Genomic DNA, 13369 nt, shown 5'->3' on the forward strand with positions numbered 1-13369 from the left:
AATTTTTAAGGAAACCAAAAATGCCTCATCTCCTTTGTATTTCTCAAGTCACACAAGCACTCAAATGCAGAGCTCTTTTATACACTTGTTGTTTGCCCCTTGGTCCAGAAACTTGGTATAACCAGTGCAAGAACTCAACAGGTAAGTTACCATTTGTGGATATGATCTTTATTAGAAATCAAATAGTATTGCACTTAACATGCTTAGGAGATTCTCAGTACAAACATATAACAGTTTCTTGAAAAGTTTTACCTTCGCTTGATACAACTTTACCACTGCAAACCAGGACAGTTTTTTGCTAAGAACTAAATTTAAGCAGAAACCAGACAGCCTAAACAACTGCAAATTCTTCTCTAAAACTTCTTCGGCAAATTAAACATGGTAAGATGTATACTAGAGCCTTTATTTTTAAATTTTGTTTAAAGAGACAGCAATGCTGTTGTTGACTATTGTTCCTGATTTGTCACAATTCAGAAAGGCAAGTTAGGATATGCTGTTTTAACCCTGCACATAGAATCATAGAATCATCTAGGTTGGAAGACACCCTTGGGATAATCAAGTCCAACCATCTACCCTACACTACAAAGTTCTCCCCTATACCATATCCCCCAACACCACATCTAAACGTCTCTTAAACACATCCAGGGATGGTGACTCAACCACCTCCCTGGGCAGCCTATTCCAATGCCCGACCACTCTTTCTGTGAACAATTCTTTCCTAATGTTCAGTCTAAACCTACCCTGTTGGAGCTTGAAGCCATTCCCTCTCGTTCTGTCATTAGTTACCTGTGCGAAGAGACCAGCACCGACCTCTCTACAGTGTCCTTTCAAGTAGTTGTAGAGAGTGATGAGGTCTCCCCTCAGCCTCCTCTTCCTCATACTAAACAGTCCCAGCTCCCTCAACCGCTCTTCATAAGATTTGTCTTCCAGGCCCTTCACCAGCTTCGTTGCCCTCCTCTGCACTCGCTCCAGCACCTCAATATCTCTCTTGGATTGAGGTGCCCAAAACTGGACACAATACTCGAGGTGTGGCCTCACCAGTGCTGAGTACAGGGGCACAATCACCTCCCTATTGCTGGTCATGCTATTTCTAATACAAGCCAGGATGCCGTTGGCTTTCTTGGCCACCTGGGCACACTGCCGGCTCATATTCAGCCGCTTGTCAATTAGAACCCCCAGGTCTCTTTCTTCCAGGCAGCTTTCCAGCCACATTTCCCCAAGCCTGTAGCGCTGCTTGGGGTTATTGTGGCCCAAGTGCAGAACCTGGCACTTGCCCTTGTTGAAACATGTGGTTGCAGTTCCCAGTGCATAGATTGTTAGGCTACTATCTACTAACCTACTAATACCTTCCATTACTTGTATGATTCTGACAGTCTAGAACTGCTTGGACTCCCATTGCGCTCCAAAAAAAGATATAAGCATACTCCAAAACTCATGTAGTTTTAAATTCTTGCTTTAACGCTAGGTATTAAAGTAAGTTGAATACAATCAGTAACAAAATTCACTTATATACTGAGCATTACAGGCTTGTACTAACTTCTGCCATACTACTACTGCCAGCACAAAGCTGATTTTGATACTTTTGACCACTGCAAGTGAAAAGTTGGATAGCCTGACACATCCAATTGTTCTGCGCATCATCAAGATGTGGATACTCCTACCTTCAGTTTTATTCAGGTATTTTATACTTTAATTTTCAATATCATCAGCTCCAATGCAAACAGTGGAAGAGTACAGTAGCTGTCTTTCTCTGAACAGGCACAGTTGAAATGCCTAAGCTAATAGGAAGAGCCTATATTTTAGTTAAGGCAAGTAAACCAATACAAGGTTTAGAGAGGTACAGCTGGTGCTTTCAAATTTAAGAGCAGGGATGCCTTATCTATTATGGAGACTGATGAGATGATCAGTTGACTTTAAAAGGAATAATTAATATGTGATCAACAGAATGACTCTGAAAAGCCCCCCGGGAATCTGGACTCAGTGAGTCTCAGGTAAGTACAAAGCAAGAACCAATCCCCTTCCACAATTTTTTTTTTGTGAGAAGGGGATAAAACAATACCATCTTTCATAAGACAGTAATAAGATGAATTGTAGCTTGTCCACCACCAGCAATGGACTTTGTTCCATGGATATATTCTTTTTTTCTGGTACCAATATAAGTTTCACAAGAGCAACCTAAAAACATACTTGCAAACACTATCTTCATGCATCATTGCTCCATCATTTTCAGCAGAACAAACTGATTAGTATTCATCAATTTATAATAAACAACTACTTTACAAAAAGGGTTGACTGTACAAATAGTGTTCTCAAATTCTAGTGAGCAACAGCATTCTCAAATCCTAGTGACATAATACAAGCACTTAATTGTACACAAAAAAATTGTAATTTAACAGACAAATAATTTTGCTACTTTATATTATAGTTTTGTAGAATTAGCAAAGAAATAAAATTCAACAAAACTTCATTCTGTACATTAGTTCAATCTAAATATATATTACTAGCTTACAAGGCTCATGTCTAATCTGAGTTAGTTCATTTCTAATCTGAGTTTAAAAAAACTACCAGAAAAGATGCCCCATTGGCATTGTATATATACCACTTGCAAAATGGATAGCTTTAAACCCCACTCCTACAACATTACCAATAGTGAGAAGGACCTCTAAGTACGAGCTAAATTCAAAGTTAGAAATAAGTCTTAGAAATGTATTATATCAATAGCAAGTCCAGAGTTCCAGACAGTTATCTTTCTCCCTTCCTTAGTTTGCCAATTTAAACAGCTCCATAATATCCAGAAGCTTTATTTGAAAATTCTGCTGCCTTAAATACTTCGATTACAGTTAAACAATCCTGAAAGGTGCCAAATCAATGAACCCAAGAAATATACCCTTTTTGTTCTTTAGAAGAGAAAAACTACTACACCTCCCTCCTTGTTCCTCTTTCCTCCCAGGCTGCTGTGATTTATAATGCAGGTATAAAGCAGGTAATATGGATGTTAGGAAAAATCACATAGTAACTAACACAGTAGGTCAGAGTTTCTTGGAAAAAACACACCTGTCAGTCTAGCCATTCTTGATCCAGTCATTTTGACAGAGGAGAGAGATTCTATTCCAGTAACAAATGTTACTTGGTTCTATACCTTTCCCAAAGCAATGGTGCGATAGGAGGTAAACTGGGAGAAGAAAGGGAAGGCCATAAAGGGAAAGACAAGTGCAGTATTCAGAAGATTGACTGGTTACTGTCAAGGCACCGAGAACCCCAGCATTAAAAGCTTGGACTACTTTGCCACCCACTTTTGAGTACAAATAGAAAAGTTAACAGTGTAGGTTTCAAGTAATTTTACATAGAAAAAAATATCTTGCTTTTAATAGGTTACAGCTACTATGCAGCAATTAAATTCAGACACATTAAGGAATCCACAAAGCCCCTGGCAAGTTCCTCCATGTCCAATATATTAATAATTTTAGTGTTCTGAAAATACTATCAGCACACCATAATACGGCAAATCTTTTCAAGAAGTTCAAATATTTTTTTTCCATGCTCCAATTAAGTATTACTATACACCAAAATTTCAGTACTACTGCAATCCTTTTTCTCTCTCTCTCACCCTACCCTCACACCTTTCTTCATTCCCCACCTCACAGAAGTATCTTAATGCTCCCCATTGGAAACAGCAACAGTAACACCTTCACATTCTGTTGTTGCAGGGATTCTCAGCACTTTCTTAGCAGGGCTTGGGATCTGCTAAGGGGGGGAAAAAAAACAAAGCATTAAATATGGTTTTCTAATTCACAAACATTCATACTTCATAGCTAGTCCAACTCTCAAACATTCATGCTACACTGGACAGCTTGGTCTTAAGTCATTCAAATCTGTCATACTTCATGCAAAATGATTATGTGAAAAGAGCTGGTTTGTTCTTGTTTCATTCTTGTGCAGTTTTGTTCTTGTTATGAAATATATTTTCTTAAAATCCCATGCTCTTTATTTTACTTCTGGCTTAATGTTACATATTTGAAATACTTGATATAACTTGTTAAACCACTTATGTGGGAAACTTTTTGGAAAGCAACGGACACGTTGAACTGATGAGCTTATGAACTTTGTGTAACAGAAGAGATACTGAAATATGGAACGAGCTAGTACAGTCTGAAGGTCAACATGAAGGAGGAAATCACACGCTGATACTGAAACTGCTACTCCTCAACAGATGCTGAATGTGTGTTAGTAAAAGATTGACTTGGCATAAACAGTAACATAGTGTAGATACTAAGTTACAGCTGTGTTTAACCAATAATAGTTTGTGTGTATAAGTTTAGAAGCCAATGAGCACAGAACACGGAGCTAACCCACATTGTAGTAAAGCATATAATGGTTTAAGTATTTAATTAAAATGGCTTCAGCATGATCATATTGGTCTGCGTCTGACTCCCACTGCAATTGGCGCCCAACGCGGGGCGGGGGCACCACGCAATTTCTTCCTGAAATTGGCAGTTTGCGATTTAAGAAGAAGAAGAAGAAGAAGAAGAAGAAGAAGAAGAAGAAGAAGAAGAAGAAGAAGAAGAAGAAGAAGAAGAAGAAACCGGCTGCGAGACGAGAAGCTTTTGTTAATTGTGGCCACGAGGAAAAAAAAAGGTGAGCAGCCGAACGCGATTTGGGTCATACATTATCATGGGTAATAATTTAAGCTATGAAGAGCAAGCTATCTTGAAGCTTTTGCAACATTTCCTCTCTACGAGAGGGCTTAAGTATGACGCTGATATTTTAAAGAAATTGCTTTTATGGGCAAAAGAAACGGGCATAGTGAAGGACGCCCAGGATATTTTCCAGAGGGCTATATGGGATAGCCTTGGACAAGAGTTATGGAAAGATATCTCGTCTGGAAAAAAGGATCTGACGCCTCTAGCAATATTATGGAAACTGCTTAAAGATACAGTAGCAAGTATGCAAGTGGAGAAAAATGTTACATTGCAAGTGTGTGCGGCTTTTTCGGATACCGGGCAAAACCAGGACGGGGCGAGGGATGTACAAAAGGTAGTGTGCCGTAAGGTCCGCATGTTTGATGACCCCCCTCCACCCCCCGTGCCGATGGCCGCGCCGCCGCCTCCGGCCCCGTGCGCGCTGCGGCCGCCCCACCCGCCGGGTACCGCGCCAATGCCTCCGGCTCCTCCTGTACAAGGAAAAGAGCCGCCTATGCAGCTGCCCGCTCCTCTGCCAGAACCAATGGCACCTCCGTTGGAGGGTTTTCCTGACGATACTCCGGAGGTACATCCTCCGCCGCCCTCCTCTCTAGAACTTTTGGAAAAGGACTGGCATATTCCGGTTCAAAATGAAGACATAGACAGACAGTTGACAAACTTACAGCGACGCTTAGAACGATTGACGATGCCGCAACAAAAGAATGTTAATCCCTGTAACATTCCATTACCTGATGATTTACCTCTTCCACCAAAAGGCAAGCCGTCGGCAGATAGCGCAGCTGCCCACCGTTGGAAAGGAGTTATAAAGGACGCTATGATAGATGGGGTTATTTTGCCTCTTGATTTGCCTCAGGCTTTTCCGGTAACGATTAATGCTCAAGGGCAAAGAGTATTGCAGAATTTAGACTGGAAGACTTTAAAAGAACTGAAAAATGCTATTGCACAATATGGGTTGACATCTAATTATACACAGCAAATGCTTGGTGCAATGTTTTCTACTGCACTTTTGGTGCCTAATGATTGTTATCATTTAGCTAAGATCTTGCTTACTCCTTCCCAAGCATTACATTTTAAAAGTGCCTTTGAAACTTCAGCAGATCACGCTGCAGATGATAACGTGAATCGTGGGGATAACGATCCGTTACGTGGGGTTACATATGACATGCTGGTGGGTCGAGGTCGGTTTAGCTCAGAAAATGCACAAATGCACATGGCTGTTGAAGTTTTGCAGCAATCTCAGGAGCTTGCTTTGGCAGCTTTTAAAGCAGTTCCTGAAGCTGGAACACCTACTCCATCTTATGTTTCAGTTAAGCAAGGACCAAATGAATTGTATATGCAATTTGTTGATCGGCTTACTGCAGCTATTGAGAGAAATGTGGATCTGGCCCCCGGAGCAAGGGAGTCAGTGTTGATGTCACTTGCAGTAGAAAATGCTAACCCAATTTGTAAGCGTATTCTGCAGGTTTTGCCGAAGTCGGCGGGATTGCAAGACATGATGGATGCATGTGCAAAAGTGGGAACAGCTGAAGAGAAGGCTGGGTATCTTGCCAATGCATTTGCCGCTGCCGTTAAGCCGCTGCTTAATCATGGGAGAGGAGCCAAAGGATCCTCCTCTAATGTACGCTGTTACAATTGTGGTAAGATGGGGAGCCTTGCAGCCAGGACTACCTAGTCCGGTCATGATAACGAAAGAATGGAATGTGTTGATAATTGATTTGAAAGATTGCTTCTTTACCATACCACTACATCCAGACAACTGTGAAAAATTTGCCTTTTCCGTACCAGCTATTAACAAGAGTGAGCCATCAAAGAGATATGAGTGGGTAGTCTTACCTCAAGGGATGAAAAACTCTCCTACTATTTGTCAACTATATGTTTCTTGGGCTCTGCAGCCACTATGGAAACGGTTTAGCACCTTTGTGATTTATCATTATATGGATGACATTTTAATTGTGGGAAAAGAATTAAATCCTAACACTGTTGTACCTATTTTTCAGCAGGAGTTAGCAAAAGCTGGATTGGTTATCGCTCCAGAAAAGGTGCGGCAACAATCACCATGGAAATATTTAGGTTGGATCATATCTGGAACTACAGTTACTCCACAAAAAGTAACTCTAAATGAGAAAATAGAAACACTATCTGATGTCCAAAAATTGATGGGTGATATCCAATGGGTGCGTGCAATATGTGGCATCACTAATGATGACCTCGCACCACTTATGCCTTTGCTAAAGGGATCTCCCGATGTGGGAGAACCTCGACAGTTGTCTCAAATGCAGAAGGCGGCATTACAAAATATTGTTGATAAAATCTCTATGTCCAAAGCCAGCCAATGGAACCCTGAGCTACCAGTTCAAGCCTTTATTTTTAATGGTGGTATTCAGCCGTTTGCTATCTTGGCACAATGGGATGAAAAACAGGTTGATCCTTTATGTATCATGGAATGGATATTTTTGCCATATCGATTGTCAAAAACCATTGTAACTAAGGTGGAAGCTATTGCCCAAGTTATCATCCGTTTAAGAAAACGATGTCGAGACATAGCCGGTTTTGACCCTGCTATTATCTATGTCCCTATTACAGCGGAATACTTTAATTGGGTATTGCAAAACGATTTTGTGTTAGCCCTGGCCTTGAATGCCTTTATTGGAGATCTTACCATCAATTACCCAGCTCACCGACTAATAAAGTTTTTACTCCGTTATGGTTTTGAAATTATTCCAAAGTTCTCTAAGAGACCAGTTAACGGACTGACCGTTTTTACAGATGCTAGTAAGAATAGCCATCAGGCTGGCTATGTGTGGCATCACAATGGGCAATGGCATTCACAACGCTTGATGGGTGAAGTCTGAGTCCCACTGCACACTTCCTCTTTTAACATATGCAACACATGCTAAGGCAAACACAAACTGTTCCACCATTTATATCAAACTAAAAAGAGTGCTGAGTGTTACCTCATGAACAATGCCTGGGTGAACAACTTCAACTCCTGCCTCCAGAGGTCCATCACCCATGAGTGGGCGCCGTGCATAAGTTCTTCTGTGTTTTTCGTCCACATGCACAAGGTACCATGTTCCTTCAAAGAGATCTTCTATTGAAGACTGTGGAATATAGTTGGCTGTAAAAAAGCCAACAACATACTGTTAGTTGGTTCCTGGTGAGAGTTTTATACAACACAGGCCTTTGCAGTTTGGAAGTAAGAGAGGAAAACCAAGTCTGCATTTTCATTTCAACCATACTGGGCCAACAAACATAAGCTACAGAAAAGCACTTCACAAGCTATTAAAGAGTTTGATATTTCCTTTATTCTACACCTTAATGATTAAGTCATGCAAATTAAGCAATGAATATTTTGCTGTAGGACTAGGAATTATTTTTATTTATGACACTCTTACCCAAATTATGTGTTTCCTGTCTAATCTTCATGCTTTCAGCAAAGACATCAGGTGCAATGCATTTTCTTGAGTCAAGTCTTGTTTTAAGATCACAAAGGCTGGCAGTTATTTTGTTCAGTGCAGAACCTAAAATATAAAACCATCAAGTAAGGTAGCACCAGTACTGAGAACTGCACACTAGCATGTTAGTATTTCAAGCCCATTCAAAATATTTTTGTATTAGAGAAGCTAGAGTTTCAGTCATTTAAAAATATTCCCAATTACTCAAGCAAAATGCTTAAAGCATTTTAAGAACATTGTTTATTTGCCCAAAGAGACACTTAAAACATTCCCTAGAGCTTGAACATCTTCAGTTTAACACTACTGTCATTAGGCATCGTTTTGCAGGTTTACTTATGCTGGTGGGCATAACAAAGCATTTACAGGTGAGCTGTGCAAGGGAGTTAATTAACATCTCTTCCTTTCACTCACCAGGAGTGGCATCCTGTGTAACTCTGATGGAATACAGCGTAGCAGCAAAACCAGAGCCATATGAGAACACACTAATTCTCTGTCCTGCAAGTTGCTCTGCTGAGTACCTACAAATCAAGCAACAGTTGTTTAAAGTGAGAATTAAGCCAAGGTGCCAATTTTAAATACCTAAAAAGCATAGTTAGCTTAGAAAAAGCAGCCAGCAGAATTATATTGACTACAGTACACATTTAGTGTGCTAAACATATAAACGATGACTTTTAAAAACAGTATTTCAAACACTACAGTTACATGAGGATTTTCAAAGCTACCTAAGCAAAAGAGAACAAAGAAGTGCCCAGAATATGATTATCTACAAGGCAGCCATCTTAAGTGATCTGAAGCCTAAAATGAACCATCACATCTTAGAACGCAAAGTCACAATAAAGAAAAAAAAGACTTAAGAGAAGTGGTTTCACAACAACAACAATTCATTAAGGAAATAATTTAATTTGACTTTGCTTATTATTGCTGGGCAATGACTGAATTGAGAGCAGCCCTGCAGAGAAGGACTTGGGGGTGTTGGTGGATGAGAAACTCAACACGAGCAGTGTGTGCTCACAGCCCAGAAAGCCAACCACAAGCTGGGCTGCATCAAAAGAAGTGTGGCCAGCAGGTCGAGGGAGGTGATTTTCCTCCTCTGCTCTCGTGAGACCTCACCTGGAGTACTGCATCCAGCTCTAGGGTCCCCAGCATAAGAGAGATGGATCTGATTGAGTGGGTCCAGAGGATGGCCATGAAGATGATCAGAGGGCTGGGGCATTTCCCCTATGAGGACAGGCTGAGAGTTTGGGGTTGTTCAGCCTGGAGAAGAGAAGGCTCCGGGGAGACCTTATAGCAGCCTTCCAGTACCTAAAGGGGGCCCTACAGGAAAGATGGGGAGGGACTCTTTATCAGGGCGTGTAGTGATAGGAAGAGGGGTAATGGTTTTAAACTGAAAGAGGGGAGATTTAGATTAGATATTAGGAAGGAATTCTTTACTGTGAGGGTGGTGAAACACTGGAACACATTGCCCAGGGAAGTTGTGGATGCCCCATCCCTGGAAGTGTTCAAGGCCAGGCTGGATGGGGCTTTGAGCAACCTGGTCTAGTGGAGGTGTCCCTGCCCATGGCAGGGGGGTTGGAACTCGATGATCTTTAAGGTCCCTTCCAACCCTAACCATTTTATGATTACAGTGGAACAGAGAAGACATCCAGATTCTCTTTTCCACTGTAGTGTTTGGGGGTGTGTGCATGTGTGTGATGAGGCTGGGAAAAGATATACCACCTTACAAATAAGATTCTGCTTTGGAAGGCATTAAGCTGCTGTTTCAGATCAGCTTCTGACACAGAAATTTTCAATCTGCTTGTTACTTGACCCGATCGTGTATGCAGAATGATTTTCTAATTTTAGTCTTGCTACTTAAGGCAATCTAGTAGGAAAAGGTTTTCTAGATGGTGCTTTTACAAAATGCCTTCCAAAACAGAAACTTTTTATGCGCTTACATATAAAAAGCGATGACTTTTTCCAATTTTATGCTTACTGGGCTAGAAGAGAGGCAAGGCAACCATAGACTGAAGGGGTATACATATTTCCATTCTGATTGGATATGAGTAACGAAGCTTTGGTTTTCTGATTGAAGAGCTCTGTACTGGCTTTCATAAAAGCTTTTTCCACATCTCTGTCAAAATATGTATCTTCAAGTTTTACATCCCTATTAAAAAAAGGTTCAGAAACAATTACTAAAATGGCAAGGAAAAACACTGTGGATGTTTACCAAATTAAGACTGAATAAAGAAGACAGCAGCCATTCTCACCTGAAAGCTTCCAAACCACTGAAAACACTGTTTGCTTTTTCTAGGTTCTGGTCACAGAGAAAGTCATTCAGCAATAGTCTAGCCACAGATTTCTGTACCAGTTTACAGTAGGGAGAATGAAAGATCATGAATCCAAAGTCATTCAAGGTGAAATGTCTGTCTGTCCCCTCTGGAAGTGGCAGAAATGTTGTGTTACAACTTATATTTAGTACCCACTTCAAGTATTAAAATAAAATGGAGTGGTGGCAAGATACCAGTCATTATAACATATCAGCATGCAAAAGACAACTGTAAGACTAACTATTGCTGCCAAGTTCATTTAACACACTGCTGCTACTTCTATTTAGAAATTATTATCTTACTGATCTTGTGCATCAGCTAGAAATGGTTGCCCTTTTTCTTCTAGAAGAAAGTTATAAACTTAACAGAATCTCAGTATTTCTACCCAACATTTTGAAATAAGAAATAATCTACTTCATCTAACTACCTGATCTTCAAACCTATACTTCCCTAATATGGGTGAAGCAATTACTAAACATGAGGGTAAAAAAATAATAAAATCAGTATCCTTATACAACATGTAAATATTAACCTCAATATCTTAAGAGCCTTGGTAGAGGAGTGAATGACACACTTAAGATATTATACATTACACCAACAAAAGCTTGTAGAGACTACTGCTTATTAACTATCAGGTACTTAGCCATACCAGAACAGAAATAAGACATTTCTTTATGTGAGAGTGCAAACATTTCAATTGTCTCAGAACGCACAAACACAAAGAGACCATGTACTAATCTTTAGATTAGATGCCAAAACTTGAAAATACGTTGCCTGTGTAGCTATACATTCCATTATCTGCCAGATCTTGCAATATCATGTGATGTTACATACCCTTTTGCCACTGGGTGTGGATTTTGTTGCGATAGACAGTATAGCAGCGATCTAATGCACTGAGGTAGCACTGTATAGATAGTTTACCATCAACTACAGGATATTCAGAGGCCATATCTGGTTTATAGAAGTCATACACATGCTGCATGTGGGTTCCACGCAATCCTGATAGAAAGGAATTGACAGAAGTTGAAAATTACTTTAATTCAGCTACTTTGAGTCAGTTTGAACACATTGCTTAACACATGGAAAACAAGTAATATTTGGCCTCAGGCAAGCAGGTTTTCTTAGCACTTCAGGCCCTTTAAGGTAAGGTTTCACACATTTCTCAATCATCTGTTACTCAAGTACAGTAGGACTAAGCATGACAAACACCAGTAAAAAATTATTTTTATTTTTATCATTTCACCTTGAAAGTAGAGTGCTGTGTTATTTAGCTCTAGTCCACTTTATCAATTTTGTTGGAGAATCCCCAAGGAAAAAACTAGATAGAAGCATCTCTAGTTGTTTCTTGCTCCCTCCTGTAACAGGATTTGGCCAAGTTAGCCCAGAGCAAGAGGAGACAAAGTACAATTTCTGACATTAGTGAGAGTTAATCCAGCCCTCCAGCAACCCACAAAAACAAGGGACAGGCTTCAGAATGGATCCAGTATCTGGTTGAACAGTATTTGTTTTCTCATAGGACTAACCTCTCTCAAAAATTAAAGGAGCATTTGGACCAACTAGCATAGCAACAGCACCAGCTCCACCTGTTGGCCTGGCATTTCCAGTGGCATACACAGCTATGTCTCCAGCAACAACAATTGCATAACGTCCTGTGAAAAACACAGAAATAAGTATGAAAAGTAGCCCAAAGTCTAGCACATTTTAGACTTTGGTTATAGAGGAGATGACTCCAGGATTAAGGGGCTCTTCAATCCCGGCAGCCACCAAAATTTACAGGAAAAGATTAATGATGATTATCCATGTCATTATTTTTTGCATGTAACTGAACTAGTGGCAAACACCCAGAGCATTTAAGAAAAATACTTCAGAAGCATACAAGAGTTTACCCTCTGGGTTTTATATGGTTAAACACGAACACTGTAATTGCAAGGCAGGCTATTCAAAAATAGAGACTGACACAACTTTTCAAGAAAATACCCTGAACTTACCATCCCAAGAACTGGACTCAATCCAATTAATAGCATTAAAAAGAGCAGCGGTGCCTCCATAGCATGCATTCATGGTATCAATTCCTTCTACATCCATATTACCAGATTCTTCAAAAAGTTGCATCAGGACAGTCTTTACAGATTTTGATTTATCAATTATTGTCTCCGTTCCAACTTCTAGTCTCCCAATACAATCATAGGAAAGGCTGTTCCTCTCCATGAGCTTCTGAACCACAGTCAAACAGAGAGAATTTATATCCTCCCGGTCAGAGCAGAATCCCATCTTTGACTGGCCTAACCCAATGGTGTATTTGCCAACATTCACACCATCATATTTCTCCAGCTCTGTCTGGTCAACATACTGAGAGGGAAAATATATTTCCAGTGCAACAATTCCCACATCTTTGGGCCAGCAGGATTCAGCATTCACTGGAAGAGACCCAGGCATCGTGGCAAATCTTTAAGAAAAAAAAAAAGAAAACCACAAAACCCAGCTGATTTATTCACATCCATTTTTAGAGACCTTCATACATAACTTTTTCTATAAATCTACAGAAAATTAAAGTAAATTTTAGGTATTCTACAAGTTCATTTGCAAAAGGCAAGCCTTTGCCACCAGGTGAAATGTTGATCTGAGTATACTGTAAACATCATTAAAAGTTTTATAACATTTTATATTAAGATCTTTTAAGCAAAAGTACAATTTCAGCCCTGGAAGTTTTTTTATTTGTTTTTTTTAAGTATTGCTAGTGGAGACATCAAGTTAAAAATTTATACTTACCAGGAAATTTCAGCCTTAAAACATGCCAGGATTTTTCAAAATTGTTTTTATTTTTAAACTAAGTGGTCTAAGTTGCTTCATTTAGTTTATACTTGCAACAAAGATACAGTTTTTTTGGTGTGGTGTTTTTTTGGTTGGA

General features: G+C 39.9%; 1 protein-coding gene across 2 annotated transcripts; it reads right to left on the bottom strand.

The window, feature by feature from the left end:
* Positions 1–155: 155 nt before the first annotated feature.
* On the bottom strand, positions 156–12901 carry LOC141476629 (hydroxymethylglutaryl-CoA synthase, cytoplasmic-like). 2 transcript variants are annotated; one of them, XM_074165408.1, is made up of 9 exons: positions 12450–12901; positions 11985–12110; positions 11296–11460; positions 10402–10570; positions 10128–10298; positions 8567–8673; positions 8096–8221; positions 7655–7818; positions 156–3744 (listed from the first exon to the last, which is right to left on the bottom strand). In XM_074165408.1, the coding sequence occupies exons 1-9, from the start codon at positions 12895–12897 to the stop codon at positions 3652–3654; spliced, it is 1569 nt and encodes a 522-aa protein (XP_074021509.1). In that variant the 5' UTR covers positions 12898–12901; the 3' UTR covers positions 156–3651. The 2 variants fall into 2 exon arrangements, with proteins under 2 accessions (XP_074021509.1, XP_074021510.1); XM_074165409.1 differs by lacking the exon at positions 11985–12110 and having other exon boundaries at positions 3652–3744; positions 12450–12897.
* Positions 12902–13369: the final 468 nt, after the last annotated feature.

The sequence above is a fragment of the Numenius arquata genome, chromosome W (assembly GCF_964106895.1).
Source record: "Numenius arquata chromosome W, bNumArq3.hap1.1, whole genome shotgun sequence".
NCBI lineage: Eukaryota > Metazoa > Chordata > Aves > Charadriiformes > Scolopacidae > Numenius > Numenius arquata.